Raw genomic sequence first — 15,738 nt, forward strand, 5'->3', positions numbered from 1 at the left:
AAAGAAAAAACAATATAGGCTTTGAGGAAAATGAGCAAGGAAAATGGATTCTGGTTTACTTTGTAAAATAGAGTTCAGATTTCAGTAGATGCTTATTAAAAGAAATACCTTTCAATACTTAAGTTACAAAGCAATTTCACAAAGTAGAATATGTAAATTACACTTTCTCTCAAAGCTTTGATGCCATCTCAATTATCCAAAAATAATTTTAAGACATAATCAAGGAAATGAAACAGGAAATAAAGTAGGCTCCCTGCGTAACACATGATTAGAAAATCACCTGAATTTTTATGAGTTTGTATTTGTTCCTTATGAAATAAAGCTAGGGACGCGCACACACACACGCACACACACACTTTTCTCTATGCTTTGCAAGTTAATTATTTTTAAGGGATTTCTTCCTCTCATCAGCTGTAAAGGAACAGATGGCTGAGTCCTAAAAAAGTATTTCCTTTGGCTCTTTGTGCTAGTGTCTGAAAAGTAGAGCCCACTTTAATGCTGTTAATATCACTTTCTCTCTAAGAGGAAATGCAAATCGAATAGAAAAACTGTGGCCAGCTCATTATACACTATAATGACTAGAGGAAGAAACTGAAATGCAGAAATTCTGTCTTCTATTTCCCCCACCCAGTGAATGAGGAACTTCAATTCTCAGGGGTTCTATTAGGAATAATGGTTTGGAATCTTGGGCTAGAATTTGGAAAAGAGATTGTGTGTGTTAGAGGGTAGTAAAAACAAAGCTAACTGCATTGTTTGGAGAAACCACAAACTACTTCTTCCTTCTCTTTATTAACATTCGACAAAAGAAAAGCTATTAACTACCTTCGGGCAGCACAAATGCAGCTGTCACCATAGTAACCAAAAGATCAAATATCCACTGGTGGCTAAGAAAGTTACAAGAAATGGCTTTCATTAAGAAAGGAATTTTAATCTCAGCATTGTTAAACTGAGAGAAAAACACTTATTTGAAACACAAAAGAGGAGACTATCAAGCCTGAGGTGTCATTGTCACCCTCTGTCAAATAGCTGTCTAGGAGAGTCATCAGATACCCCAGTGGCTGAGTTCTGAAGATAAACCAGATCATCAGTCTCATGGCATCTGGTGTCTAAGAAATCCCGTGAGGGGTCTTTCTGTAGTAATGCTTAACTGGCTCTTTAATAGCATTCTCACTATCTCCATCTGCAAATGATCAAAAATAACAATTGGATATTCTACTGTCTCTGAATGTTTGTTTAATGTCTGTCTTCCTAACTAGAGTATGAGGCCCCTGAGGGCAGGAACTGTTGCTGTTTCACTAGCCATGTTACTCTAGTGTCACCACAGTTCAATGAATTCATGTTGCGTAATCGACCGCGTGTGTGGAGGTGATAATATGTACAATGAATCTTGGAATTATCTTACGTGCACTTTCCTAGTGCTGCGATAAGATCATGTCATCCCGAACATGGAAAGAACCACCTGCTTTTACCACTGACTAAAAGAATGATTGAAAAAAGGAACGAGTCTTATCACTAAGTTTCACACTTAGGTATGACTCACAGCCTTTTCTCCTTCATGCCTCCATGAAAAAGGGAAGGAAGAGAAGGCACGGGAGGGAGAGGAGAGAAGGAAGTTTAGGAGAATAATATTATTGATCATAAGCACTAATTTTAGATGCTTTCATAATATTTATTATCTGATTTAATGCAAACAATAACCTTCAGAAGTAGAAAATTTTATATTTTCTTCATTCATTCATTCAGTCAACAAATGATTACCTACTGTGTACATACATGGTGTTATGTACCAAGGATACTCCATGGGTAAATCCCATGTTGTTCCCACTCACTCAAAACTTTAGTTGATGATATACATATTAAGGAAATATCCAAAATTAATAAAATTTGCCATTGCAGTAGCTGTTAAATGATGATACACTGGAAAAGGTTAAGAAAGATGACTGAGCTGAAATCTGAAGGATATCACCACAAAGGTAGGAAAATATGGCTGAGCTGAGATTTAAGGATTAAGCATATGGGAGTGGTTAAACATTCCAGGAGAAGAGAACAGCATGTGCAAGACCTCAGTAGAGACAAGCTGGAAATTAGTACCTTTTTTTCTATTCCCTGGAAGATTTTGTGTAAGACTGGTGTTATTTTTTTCCTTAAATATTTGTAAGAATTCATTGGCGAAGCCTGCAAGTCTGAAGTATCTTTGTGGGAGAAATTTTAATTATAGATTCAATGTTAATAGATTTGAGAATATTCACATTTTTTACTTCTTCCTTTATTATTTTTAGTAAATTGTATTTTCTAATGAATTTATAAATTTCTTTTAAATTTTCAAGTTTTTTGTCATGAAGTAGTTCATAATATTTTCTTATGATTTTTTAATAACTATAGGATGTATTGATATACTCTTTTTTATTCCTGAAATCAATAATTTTGTCTTCTCTATTTTTAAATCCATCTTGCTAAGATTTTGTCAGTTGTACTAGTTTTTAAAAAAACTTTTGGTTTTGATGATATTCTCAATAATATGCTTGTTTTATTAATATCTGCTCTGTTGATCATCTACTTTTGCTTTTTTGTGTTTTTTTTTTGTGAGGAAGATCAGCCCTGAGCTAACATCCATGCTAATCCTCCTCTTTTTGCTGAGGAAGACCAGATCTGAGCTAACATCTATTGCCAATCCTCCTCCTTTTTTTTTCCCCAAAGCCCCAGAAGATAGTTGTATGTCATAGTTGCATAGCCTTCTAGCTGCTGTATGTGGGACGCAGCCTCAGCATGGCTGGAGAAGCGGTGCATCGTGCGCGCCCGGGATCAGAACCCGGGCCGCCAGCAGCGGAGCGAGCGCACTTACCTGTTAAGCCACGGGGCTGGCCCTGATCATCTACTTCTGTTGTCTATTATTTCTTTTGCCTTTTGAGCAAATTTTCCCATCTCTTTTTGCTCTATTTATTTTCGGCTAGCAATGTGTATGAAAAATTGTGGAAATAAATTTAGACTCCAGGTGGCATTATCTTCTTTTGAGAGAGTTTATGTTTGTTTCTGGCTGGTAGCTAGGTTCACTAGCTGTCCCAGATCACACTAAACTAAAGAATTGAATTGATATTAGCACAGGTCTATTTCTAGTTCATCTTTTCTCCTATGCTGTAGCCTTTCAAAGTCCCAAATGACAGTGCGATGAGTAACCAGAAGTCTCCTTCATTGTTCCCCTAACCCTGTAACTCGATCATAAATATTCCTCAGACTTTTGCCTCTCAGTGGCCTCTTACAGAATTCATAGATTCCTAGAGAGGCAGCAGCCTCAAATATTGGGCTTGTTTCTCTAGGCTTTCTTTTTTGATCCAAATCATAGACCGTAAATTTTTCTCTGCCTTTTTGTCTCTCTGATGCCTTGAAGAATTTTTTTTAATTTCATGCATCTTTTCTAAATGTCACAGTTGGAAAGTTAGCTTAATTTCCTCATCTATCATGAGGAATACAAATTCTAAGGTTCATTTTTATTTTTTCAATTATTTTTTAAAAATGACCATTTTTATTGGTTATTCCTCCTAGTATATATGGTGTGCTTTTCCTGCCACCAATTATTATCACAATATTTCTATTTTACAAATAATTTCAGACGCACTAGAGTTGAAATTTCTTGCTTCAAACCTTTATCAAATCATGACTAGAATGTAAGTTCCATGAGGGCATGGAATTTTGTTCAATGACGTTTAACCAGAACCTTGAACAATGCCTAGCATTTAGTGGGTTTTCAATACTTTTGCAATTAAATGAATGACTCAGATTTTGGCATTCAAGTGGAGAACCATGACTTCTTTATTCATTTGCTACAGGTTGTTTATCACTTTTGCAAGTACACAATTGGATGTAGCTTGAAGACAATATTTACATGACATGTTATATGGAGCAAACTTTCCTTACCTCTTTTCTTTGGACCTCTGGATGTTCTTTTCAGTGTATGCTTCAAGTAGCTCCGTTAATCTTGAAAATTTACATAGGCAATAAATCAGTGAAAGGTGAACCCACCCTGTAGATACACTATGTCCATTTTATGAACATTTAGTTAAGTGTAAATATATGTGTCCAGTTATAATGTGATTCTGGTGTTTATTACCCATCTTTTCTCGTTCTCACTAGGAAGTCATATTGATGACTTTCTTAGTGAGAAGTGACTTAATATCTCAAGCCTGGTTCAGTCTGAATCTTCTCTCATTGCTTTGATCCGTGACTTTGACTCAGATATGGGCCTCAGAATTTCATCTTGGTCCAAATACAGCTGGTCAGTTCCAGCAGTCAGGTACATTGCTGATAAGTCTAAAATAGAAAATTATTTTCTTTGTCTAAAATTGCTTCAAAGTTATGTCTTGCCAATGTATAGCTCAATGTTTATATTTTAAACTCCACAGCTATTCTTATGTGCAATACAGAGATTACTGAAAACTCGTACAGCTCTCCTGTACCAGTCCCTCTGAATACAAAGGCTCAGCTCAAGTGGAAGGGTTTGAGAGCCCTTCATAGGCTTAGGCAGAACATCTAAATTTTTGTAGGCACAAGCGATACCACCGTTCATTTTAATTAAGAGTTTTGGATAAGAAAATAACACATCCACTAATCAAAATCTCTTTCTTTCATAGCTGCTTCTTCCATCCCAGTACAATGTACTCCCTCCAGTTACATTCTCGTGGGTCTAGGATTGGGTTAGTTGGTTAGCTGAGGAATTTTTTAGTCTTGATTTCATTCCCACTTTGAGTTATCCAGGCATGAGTAATGTAAGATGAGACTTGGACCTATTGTACATGATTCCACATTTTTGACCCAACTTGGACCCTAACCACATAATTGCAATGGTTATGGCATAGCTATGGCCTAGCTATGGCCTTGGTAACTTGACCTCTAGAGGCCAGCAATTCTACCTATTGTGAGTAAATTGATGATGGGATATTTTCATTGTTGTGAAGAGTGCCAACCTAAATATATAAAACCTGATAACATCAGTTGTCTCACAGCCAGGACTAATGCCAATGTGGAAATCCTGCTAGGAAAAGGTATGGCAGCAACTAGGTATTCCCAAGAGCAGCACTTATATTTAAAGTGGCTTTATATTTGCTCCCCCTGGTCAAAGACTGGGCTCTGATGGACCATAGGAGCCTGGATGCCTCATCTCTGTATTTCCACCTCTCTTGACTTTTCAGCCAAGAATGACTATCTCTATCCAGTCCTGGTGGAGATCACCTGATCTTTGGCCAGGGCCTCTGTGCACATATGGCATAGCAGGAGCTGTGTAAGATAACAGTCCAGAGTTAGGCACTGGGGAATAGTGCCAGGTTCAAATCCTGCCTCTCCTTATTCAAGTTTTGGGATCAAGTTACCTAATCTCCCCCAAGCTCCAGTTTTCTCTTATAAATGGACATAATAATAGTACCTAACTCTTGGAACTGTTGAAAGTATTAAATAATCTATACAAAGCACTTAGCACAGTGACTGGTTCATAGTGAGATCTCAACATACATTAGTATTATTTTTATAGAAAATTCTTTCTCTTTATAAAACTGTACATTTGTGTTAAAGGACTTAAACTCAAAGTTGTTGTATTAACTAAGAACCTGCTTAAATTGGACTCAAGGTTTTTTCTAGATAGAAATCTTTGCTGTGGTCAAAGAGCATGCTATAGTGCTATTTCTTGTCCGTCCCATGAATACCATTTCTGTGCTCTCTTGTAATAGACTGACTGTATTGTCTGCCTACTCAGCCTGCCTGGGATATGTGAACTATGCCAAGCCTCCCTTACCTATGAATACTTCCTCACACTGCTCCCTGCATTTCTCTCCCACAACATATTTGAGGCGGTTATCACAATACTCATGGCCATTTTCCTCTCTTTCTTCTTTCAGTAAGAATTCTTAATTGTGCAGACTCAGGATTGAAAGTGACTTAGATGCCAAGCGCACACACACACACACACATTCATTCATTCACGCTCATATAATTTAGTTCGGTATAGGATTCAACGTATGGAATCTTCCAAGGCCTCGAGGACCCAAACACTTCTTAAAAATGTAAGGTTGACCAGAAAGTTTTTTAAAGGTTCAAATAGGACTCTCATTGATTTTTATAAAAATTTTTAGAGACTAAAGGAAACATTATGTGAGGTTTTCTTTTGTCCTAATGGATGATTGAAGAGCCATTCATTGCCCAGTCCTGACACTGCTTTTCTCCATTGGGTCTCTGTGAGAGTCACATGTTTCCGACATCTTTGAAAAGAATCTTCGGAGGCTTCAGCATCTCATTTGAGTCTCCTGAACCTCACCTAGAACTGTGTTGAATTCTCATCCATCACAATGAGCAACAGATTCCTGGGCACCTGGAAGCTTGTCTCCAGTGAGAACTTCGATGAATACATGAAAGCTCTGGGTAAGAAATGTTCTTTGTGGTTTTGGTTGAGAAGATCCTTTTTGAGAACGCTGACTATTTCCTTCTAATTCTTTTTCCAGGAGTCTGGGGAAGTTTGCATAGGCTGAAGTACAATCCTCTTCTAGAATTAATCTTCTGCTGTGTCATTCAGAGAGTTTATTTGCATTCTGCTTGTGGCAATTTTAATATATTTTAACCTAAGGGAGAGTTGCTTAAATTCATGAGATTCCCACCAATTTTAAAGGCAGTTTCATATCAATAGGGCTTTGGATTCAGACCTGGAGGGAACCAATCTGAGAACCTTAATCAACCCATTCTCTGACTTTCCTGCAAGTTAGTTTTATAACAACTAAAGTGCTCATGAAATGAGGAGTTGGATATACTCAAGTTAATAGAACATCTCAATTTAAAATTTTGATATTTAGCTAAACCAGAAGTTTTCTTTCTCTACCTCTACATTGTCCGTTATGACATAGTTATGTAGATAGAGACTTTGTAGAAAGTAAATGCTTCATAAAGCAAGTTGTTCACAGTCTAGGGAAGTTACTGAGAGAAAAAGAGTTGGGTTGTGGCAGTGAAATCAAACTCAGCTACACTAACATCAGGCTTTCCTGGAGTCGGAGCAGTGCGTGAAGATGGAAAGTCCAGTCATTAGTGATATCACCTTTATTTTATACTGTTCCTGGAGAATGTTCCATAGATCTGAGCACAATAGGTGTGAAGAGTCTGGAAATTTTCAGAGCTGTATAAATATAATAGGGAGTGACACCAATGACCTCAGGTTGCTATGCTTGTCAAAGTGCCTGTAGCTTTACCTACCTGTTCAGAGAGCTTATGAGAAAGGTTCTATTTTTAGATAAAATGAGCAAAATCATGTCACGTTGCCTGGAGAGCTCTGAGAATTTATGGTGAGAGATCCATACGACGAGATTGGTTAGATTTATGGACTTGACAGCTGAGGAAGGAGAAAAATATAACAAAATCTCAATGAAAGTCTCCTAATTCTGTCATTTTCAAATGTTAAAGTGCATAAAAAGACCTAGGGGTTTGGCAAATTGTAGATTTTCAGGCTCTACTGCAGAGATTATAATTTAGTTTGAAAAACATTGCCCTAAATCATATAAAATAATAAAAGATTAATCAGAATTACGAGGAAGAATAGAGCTCACAATTCTTTATTTTCTGTAACTCTTCACTTCTCACACACACACACACACACAAAACTGACACATTTTTTTAGCCTTGGGTAATAATAGTAATAAAACTTAGTCTCATTTTATTTTTCAAATGCAGAAAATTTTTTTAAAACTCTTTTTATTTATCTCTGATCATTTGTAATGGGATAGATCTTGAAGGGTGATGGATAGTTTTTTCCTACCAGCTAGACTCAGGAGCCACAATAAAATTTCAGATATGAGATTCTACCAAGGATTTGGGGGGAGTTATTTTCTATATCCATAATATATTACTGACGAAAAAAAAATTATGGAACAATGTGTATCTGTCATAGTCTCATTTAAAAAATATCTATAATATCCATATGTACAAACCAAAATGTCTAGAATGATCCGCAGAAAACATTAATTAGTGATTTTCAATGGAGTGTGGGATTGGGTGTGGTAAAAGTGGATGACGTGCACCATTTGGTCTGAACACTTTTATCTTTAAAAATCACAGACATTACTGTTGTAATAACAAAACCTAAAATATTTGAGTCCATGGACATGCATTTCCATTAGGTGGTGAAACACGGGAGGAGGTCCTTAGTAGTGAATGATACTACCTGCCATCTACACGCCAGAGGCACAACTGAGCATAGAGTGTGTCCACCCATAGCCTCTCTAGGTATGGTCTCCTGGTCAACATAATCCTAACACAAAAATCTTGATTTTCAGGTGTGGGGTTAGCCACCAGAAAACTGGGAAATTTGGCCAAACCCACTGTGATCATCAGCAAGAAAGGAGATATTATAACCATCAGAACTGAAAGTACCTTTAAAAATACAGAGATCTCCTTCAAGCTTGGCCAAGAATTTGAAGAAACCACAGCTGACAATAGGAAAACAAAGGTAAACTTGAATGTTTCTCTTCAAAGTTGGCTCAGGCACCACTTGAGAGAGAGGATTGCTCCCGCTAGTGTTCAAAAGGGTGAACTACTCCGTCCTGTGGAAAATGAGGGTGCCTCGTCCAAGATGAAGACGGTTCAATATTGAGTGATCTGCTTCTTTAATCAACCAAAATCCAAGCAAATCAATTATGTGAACTTTTCTTTGCAGAGCGTTGTGACCTTGACAAGAGGCTCGTTGAATCAAGTTCAGAAATGGGATGACAAAGAGACAACAATAAAGAGGAAGTTGGTGGATGGGAAAATGGTAGCGGTAAGAGTATTTTCACTTCTAACTCAGAAATAATGCTATTTAAATAGAGAAATTGGTTATATTTTCAAAATATTCTTTTTCCTGTGGAATATAAGTGGGTAAGAATGGCTAAGAATAAAGTCGGAGTTAATGCTTGGGTGATATTGAAACCATAAGGACTCATCTTCACGTATTTTAGGTATAGGTCCAAGATTTTAGAAATAAAAAAGCCTATTTGTTATTTTTAGAAATCATAACACCTAAAAAATATAATAAAATTAAAGAAAATATGGGTAAATCTCACTAGTTTGGATTCACAAAAACAAAAGCAAATCTAAGTTTTAAAAGCAGTTCAATACCCAAAAAAAGGAGAATAAAAAAAACAAGGTATGGTATATTCACGTATTTGAATATCGTAGAGCAATTAAAATCAAATTTCCAAAGAACATTTAAGGACTCGAATAAGCCTTAATAAACTATTACGTGAAAAAAAGCTGAATATAATAAAAATTACATTTGATTCAGAAAAATAAAATAATAAAATAAAAGCAAAACAAACACCAAAAGGCTCAATTGTAGAATATTCGTAGATATCTAAGCATTTTGCTTTCAAGAATCCATAGTAACTTGGACAAAACTTTGTCAATAATTCAACCTCTGCTAACTGGAGACCTCTTTTAGTCGTCAGGTAAGAGTGAAGACCAAGGTTACATGAGATGACCTCCAATGGTTTTTTTGAAGTGTTAGGTTCTGTGCTTACTAATTAACACATACGTGGGATATAAATAGATTCATATAATGTTTTAAATGTTTCTTCCTTTGGTACGGAGGTTCTTATCCCTAGCTGCACAATAGATTTACAGGAGTAAGTACCAACATGGGGGCCCCAACACAGACCAAGGGAATGCAAATCTCTTGGGGGAGGAGGAGCCATCATTATTTTAAATGTTCCCCAGGTAATGCAAATGTGCAGATAGTTTTGAAAAACACCGTTTTAGTAGATTTAAATGCATGCAAATTGTGCATAAAAACTTCCCACTTTAAAAAATTCCTGTGCTGTAACATAGATCAACTTAAAAACTGTTTCTCCTACTTTAATGGTCATGATTCTGTATTACCAGAGACTGATCTACTGATATTTTATTCCTTTCTAAATTTAAACTTATAAGTTTGATTTTAATTTCTGTTATTTTTACCAATTTGCTGTCCCCTGTTTTGAGTTTTAGGTATTCAATTATCTCTCTCTCTTTTTTTTAAGGAATGTAAGATGAAGGATGTGGTCTGCACCAGAATTTACGAGAAGGTCTGAGAAAATCCTCATTGAAGTGATAGTTGACCATTTGATGTTGGAAATCAACTCCATGTCAAGGCCTGACTTCACCACAGTCTGCTTGTTTGTTTTTGCTTTTGTCTTAATAGATCAGATAGGCAAAGGCCTACACTGAGGATTAAGCTAAAATTCGGTGTTATTTAAACATTTTCAATTTGCATGCACATCTTTACTCTATTAAAGTATGTATATTGGCCAGACCTAAATAGTTGACAACGTCATTTAATTATCTGCGAAATTCTAACCTACTTTCTACTTGGTATATTTGAAATGATAGTGAAAGGAAGTCATAAGATAGTAGAAGGAAGTAAATATATTGATCAGGGGTGGCAAACTCAACTGCTTTCAGGGGCCAGGAGAGTCTGAGGAAGGAGGATCAGAATGAGGCAATCTAGAAGAAGGAGCTGTTTAAAAATGAGGAGTAAAAGGGGCAGCCTGTACTATACTCCAGCCAATTTTTTTAAATTGAGGGTTAATTTATAGACAGTGAAATGCACAGATATTCAAGGTAGAGTTCCTTTAATCCATTGTGATGAATGCCTTCACCCATATAAATTCACATCCTGATCAAGATATAGTACATTTCCTTAATCCCAGAATGTTTTCTCATGCTCCTTCCCAGTCAGTGTCCAGCTCTGTCCCACCTCCAACAAAAGCAAATAGTGATTCAGTTTCTATCACCACAGATTAGTTTTGCCCGTTCTCAGACTTCATATAAATGGAATCATACATTATGTGTTCTTTTCTGTCTGGCTTTTAAACCTCAGCATAATGCTTTTGAAATTCATCCGTATTGTTGCATGCAGCAGTAATTTGTTCCTTTTTATTGCTGAGTAGTATTCCATTGCATGGATATATCACAGTTTATTTATCCATTCTTCTCTTAAGACAACCGGGCTGTTTCCAATTTTTGGCTACTATGAATAAAACTGCTATAAACATTCTTGTATAAGGCTATTTGTGCACATATGAGTTCCTTTCTTTTGGATAAATAATGAGGCATGGAATTACTGGGTGCAGTTGATTTTTGACAGGCAGGAATAGGGGACCACTGTGCCCAAGCAATAATGAAACTATTTCAGATGTGTTATATGATTTAGCAAATGAGAAAATGTGTTGATGTTGTTAGGAGCCAGGATTTTCACTGTGGAAGAAGGAACTTACAAATATGGAATGAGGGAAGACAGGAAAGAAGCATGGGAGAATGGACTGGAATAGATATAAATCCATGGTTTCTAAAGCATGTGTATATATGTACATATAACTGCACATGCATACCTGCATATATTTATATGTGTGTATATATATGTATTTATGTGTATGTATATGTGTATATACATGCATTTATTTCCTAGCTCTATCTGCCCAAAGAGCTTAGAAGCAAAGATACCACAATAGGAATGAGTACATCTACCACCAGACCTTGGTGTATAATATCATTCCCCACTAAAAGGAATGAGGGTTCTTTGAAGAAATGGCTGATTCCAGTGTGAAGGCAGGGTAAGTACAAGATGAGCCTGAAATAATCTGTTATACCAGAAACTAAGAGAGTGTTCAAAAAAAATAATAGAGGCACATCACCAAAATATGGGAGCCAGCTTGAAGGTGTTCCCATTGGCCAAATCTGGGACAATTTGAAAAGCAAAATAATTGAGAAAAATCATAAATTATAAACCATTAGGGGGAAAAGTAAGAACGTATAAATCCATTATGATAATGAGAGATAGAGAGAGAGAGAGAGGAGGAGAAGGAGTGTCTTCTTCACTGTAGAATGCCATGGTCTGACGGGTAAATGTAGAACAAGTGCTGAAATTAGAAAATCATTTTTCAACCATTACGGTAAATATTGGCTCAGGCAAGAATTATCAGTGTATGCTAAAGCTACAGAGAAATTTCAATTAGGAGCAGGTTATTAGTTTGGTCTTAAAGTATCTCCTCACACATTGCTTATCAGTGTTGAGGAAGAAGAATTCTCCTCTACCCTTCAAACTTTCTTTTGTCTGGTCTAATAATCAAATCGACGTGAGACAGATTAACAGGAGAAAAACAAACTTAATTTCGTACATACAGGAACCCCACATACATAAGAGGTTTGAAGACAGAGAGGTAAAAGGAAGTATATATGCCATCCTGAGGCAAGGAATGGGATAGGGGCCTGGGGCTTCAGAGGAGAGGAGAGTAATTCACAGGACAAGAAGAAGAGCAGATGTGCAGTAATTAGAGGTTTGCCCTGCCATACAGATTGATCACACAAATTTATTTCTGGTAATAACTCTCATTATGGGCAAGGCCCCACTTTAAATTCTTTAGGGGAGAGGTAAAAGTTTCTCTTGGGCCTGCAGAATCTCGATTGCCTTTAGCTCAAAATAAGCCACATCCAAACTGACACACCTTGGGGAGGCCTGTTCTGAACCGCTTCATAAGGTACAAGTGAAAAAATAGTAACTATGCAGTAGAAAAATTGGACAACCTCTTGACTGGGTAATCAAAATTAACCTCACCGATGAGGGGCGGATGAACAGCATGTGCCTTCAAATGTGATACACTGAAAAGGAAACAGCACCACTTATGTCGTAATCTGGCCTGGAATCCGTATCTGGATCTAATCATGAGGAAACAGCAGACAAATTCCAAATGAGGAATGTTCTATGAAAAAATGGGAGGGGGTGTTGATTGAATTCTTCAAAAATGTCAATGTCGTAGAAGACAAAGGAAGGCTCTGTGGAAGTGTTCCAGGTTAAATTATACTAAAAATACGTGACAACTAAATACAGGAAGTGAGCCTAGACTGGATCCTGGTCCAGAGGTAAAATAAACGCTAGAAAGGACAAATTTCAAGGTTAATTGGCAAATTGAAATATAGGTGGTAAATTAGATTAGAAGTATACTGTAACTATGTAAGACACTATCCCTATTCTTGGGAAATATACACTGAAGTATTTTGGAGGTAATGGGCCATAATGATGCAATATAGTCTCAAAAAATTCAGAAAAAAGTATTGTGTGTGTGTTACATTACATACATACATATAGAAAGAGAGCAATTGATAAAGCAAATGGGGTAAAATTTAACAATACACAAATCTGAGCAAAAGCTACATGTGTTTTCTTTGAATTAATCTGATTCTTGCAACTTTTCTGCAAGGTGGAAGTTATTTCCAAATAAAATTTTTTTAAAAACCTGCACTCGGCAAGTCCTTCTCTGACTCTGACAGTGGTCTTGGAGGCATCATAACTGAGGTGTGGTTTTTTACTTATTTTTTGGCTCCCCACATAAACCCATAAAAAGGAGAGTTTAAAAACTGTGGTGCTATTTTTAGAGGTTTGTGGTAACATGACTGGCTATAAAATGTACTCCTCAATCAATATAATTGCTTTATAGAAATCGTGGGTATTTTTTGCTTTCATAACAGGAAAAGTGCAACCACACTGATAATGAGGAAGAAAATAATCTTTTAGGCAGGTGGTACATGTTGCTAGATTTGAAAATGATTTTCAAACAACCGGAAGAGGGTGGGGGTGAGGGGGCAACTAGAGTTCTGCAGTATTCAAAAACAGTCTCAGAAAATGATTTTGATTCTCTAGTTCTTTTTGATATAACGTGATGTTTAAGAGCAGTCAGACCGCCTAGTTCAAATTCCAATTTGCTATTTACTAGCTGTGTGTTATTGGCCGAGTTACTTACCCTCTCTGCCCCTCAGTTCCTCTATCTGTAAAAATGGAGATAATAGAACATACCTCAAAGAGTTGTAAAGAATAAATAAGTTTATGTATGTAAAGTGCTTAGAACAGTGCTTGCCACAGGAAAAGTATTATACATGTGTCTTTTGTTATCATTATTATTATTATCTTTGTGTGTGTGAGGAAGACTGGCTCTGAGCTAACACCCATTGCCAATCCTCCTCTTTTTGCCGAGGAAGATATTAGCTGTGAGCTAACATGCGTGCCCGTCTCCCTCTATTTTGTATATGGGATGCTGTCACAACATGGCTTGATAAGCTGTGTGTAGGTTCGCACCTGGGATCCGAACCTGTGAACCCCAGGCCGTCTAAACAGAGTGCGTGAACTTAACTGCTACACCACCAGGCTGGCTCCTGTTATTATCCTTTATTTGATAATATACGTGATGTTCAAACAGATCATTTTTATCCCTCAAAATGAAGAGAACTTTACAAGATCTTAAAGCTGTTGATGTTGATTTACACACCAAGTGACTAAATTTATTAAGAATATTATTTACACAAAATTAAAAACAATCAAGAAACCTATTAAGATGAATCCACAGAAAAGCTAACAAACATTGCTATGTAACTCTGTAATCTAAGCAACTTTTAAAAATGGCAATTGATGATTATCTCCTCTAACTTAAATAAGGTCTAAATAAATATATCTAATCCCCAAAGGATATGTAATTTATCTGATGTCAATTAGATAATAATTGGCATACCTGATGTCGTGCTCTTAGAAGCCATGTATGCTGGGGCTGGCTCAAGTAGTCTCATAAGAGCTGATTGTTAGATTTTCAGGAATTTGGCAAACATTGTTAAACCATTGGTAGCTTAAAATCAGCCATGATGGGAATATTTACACCTGGCAAATGGTCAAAACACAACCAATTATGGCTTTGTTTCTCGAAGAGCTGGTTTTAAACACTTATTGGCACACCACTGACTAGAAGTAGCATAGTACTTGGATTTTATTAACGAGAGTCTTAGTTTCATGTTGACCATAATATTTCTAATTTTTGACTACAGATTTATGTTGAAATTTCTTAAAAAGTCAGTCCTGTTTAGCTTTTAGAATGATTTCTTCTAAACCAGGTAGTACTTCTCTTTATATAGCTGACATTAACATCATCTGGAAGTTTTTAAACATACCAATACCAAGATTGCACCACAGACCCATTGAGTCTACACTATGGGTGATGGGTGAGAGTCAGGCATCAGTATTGTTCTTAAAACATGCCAGGTGATTCCAATGTGTGGCCGGTTTGAGAACCACCATGCCACAGTCTCTGAAAGTTAGAAATTTAATGCAGGTTATTATCATTTGGTGTCAATTAAAATCGAGTGAAAGGTCATTGAAGTCAGAAGTACCAAATGTCCCCAGCGTGACACTGAGTAACAGTGGGCAGTCAAAATACTACCATAAAATCAACTCAGACGTAACCAAGTCCTGTGTTAGGGAAGCAAGTGTTTACCTCTTCTCTTTGTTATTTCCCCAGGAGGTAACACAATTGGCCATTATCCATGACATATGGAAAAGTGAAGGTTTAAAAATAGCAAAATGTGGATCAAAAGGGAAAACAAAGCTACAAAATAATGCCAAACCTCTGCAAAATATAAATCATCTTTCAGCAGAATTTAGAAAGTAAGTTCAAATTACCCAAAAAAAAGTAATATGGGACTAATTTTTGAAATAGCATTTCCCACATTTTGCTATCTCTTAAAAAAAATCAGTTTTGGAATGCAAAATTTCTAGGTCCCAGTTATGTGGATTGGAATTTTGGCTCTATCTTTGAATCATAAGATCCTCCCTTTAGCTAACTAATTGACTGTTGTGCAACCATTTTAATTGGTCTGGTGGTGCAAAGTGAATATCTGAGTAGTACCAAAGGATTGATGCCTCTACAGTTAAAAGGTTTTGAAAAC

At 36.6% G+C, this 15,738-nt stretch overlaps 1 protein-coding gene across 1 annotated transcript; it reads left to right on the plus strand.

The window, feature by feature from the left end:
• Window positions 1-6,329: 6,329 nt before the first annotated feature.
• LOC101409149 (myelin P2 protein) lies at window positions 6,330-10,067 on the plus strand. The gene is made up of 4 exons (XM_004427144.3): window positions 6,330-6,402; window positions 8,298-8,470; window positions 8,678-8,779; window positions 10,017-10,067. Exons 1-4 carry the CDS (start codon window positions 6,330-6,332, stop codon window positions 10,065-10,067), a joined length of 399 nt encoding a protein of 132 aa, XP_004427201.1.
• Window positions 10,068-15,738: the final 5,671 nt, after the last annotated feature.

This window comes from Ceratotherium simum, chromosome 31 (assembly GCF_057802395.1).
Source record: "Ceratotherium simum simum isolate JZ-2026a chromosome 31, ASM5780239v1, whole genome shotgun sequence".
NCBI lineage: Eukaryota > Metazoa > Chordata > Mammalia > Perissodactyla > Rhinocerotidae > Ceratotherium > Ceratotherium simum.

Coding starts and splice junctions, on each gene's coding strand:
- LOC101409149 (XM_004427144.3), top strand. CDS start 6,330: ATGAGCAACAGATTCCTGGGCACCTGGAAGCTTGTCTCCAGTGAGAAC. Junction 6,403..8,297: donor TGAATACATGAAAGCTCTGG/GTAAGAAATGTT, acceptor CTTGATTTTCAG/GTGTGGGGTTAGCCACCAGA. Junction 8,780..10,016: donor TGGATGGGAAAATGGTAGCG/GTAAGAGTATTT, acceptor CTTTTTTTTAAG/GAATGTAAGATGAAGGATGT.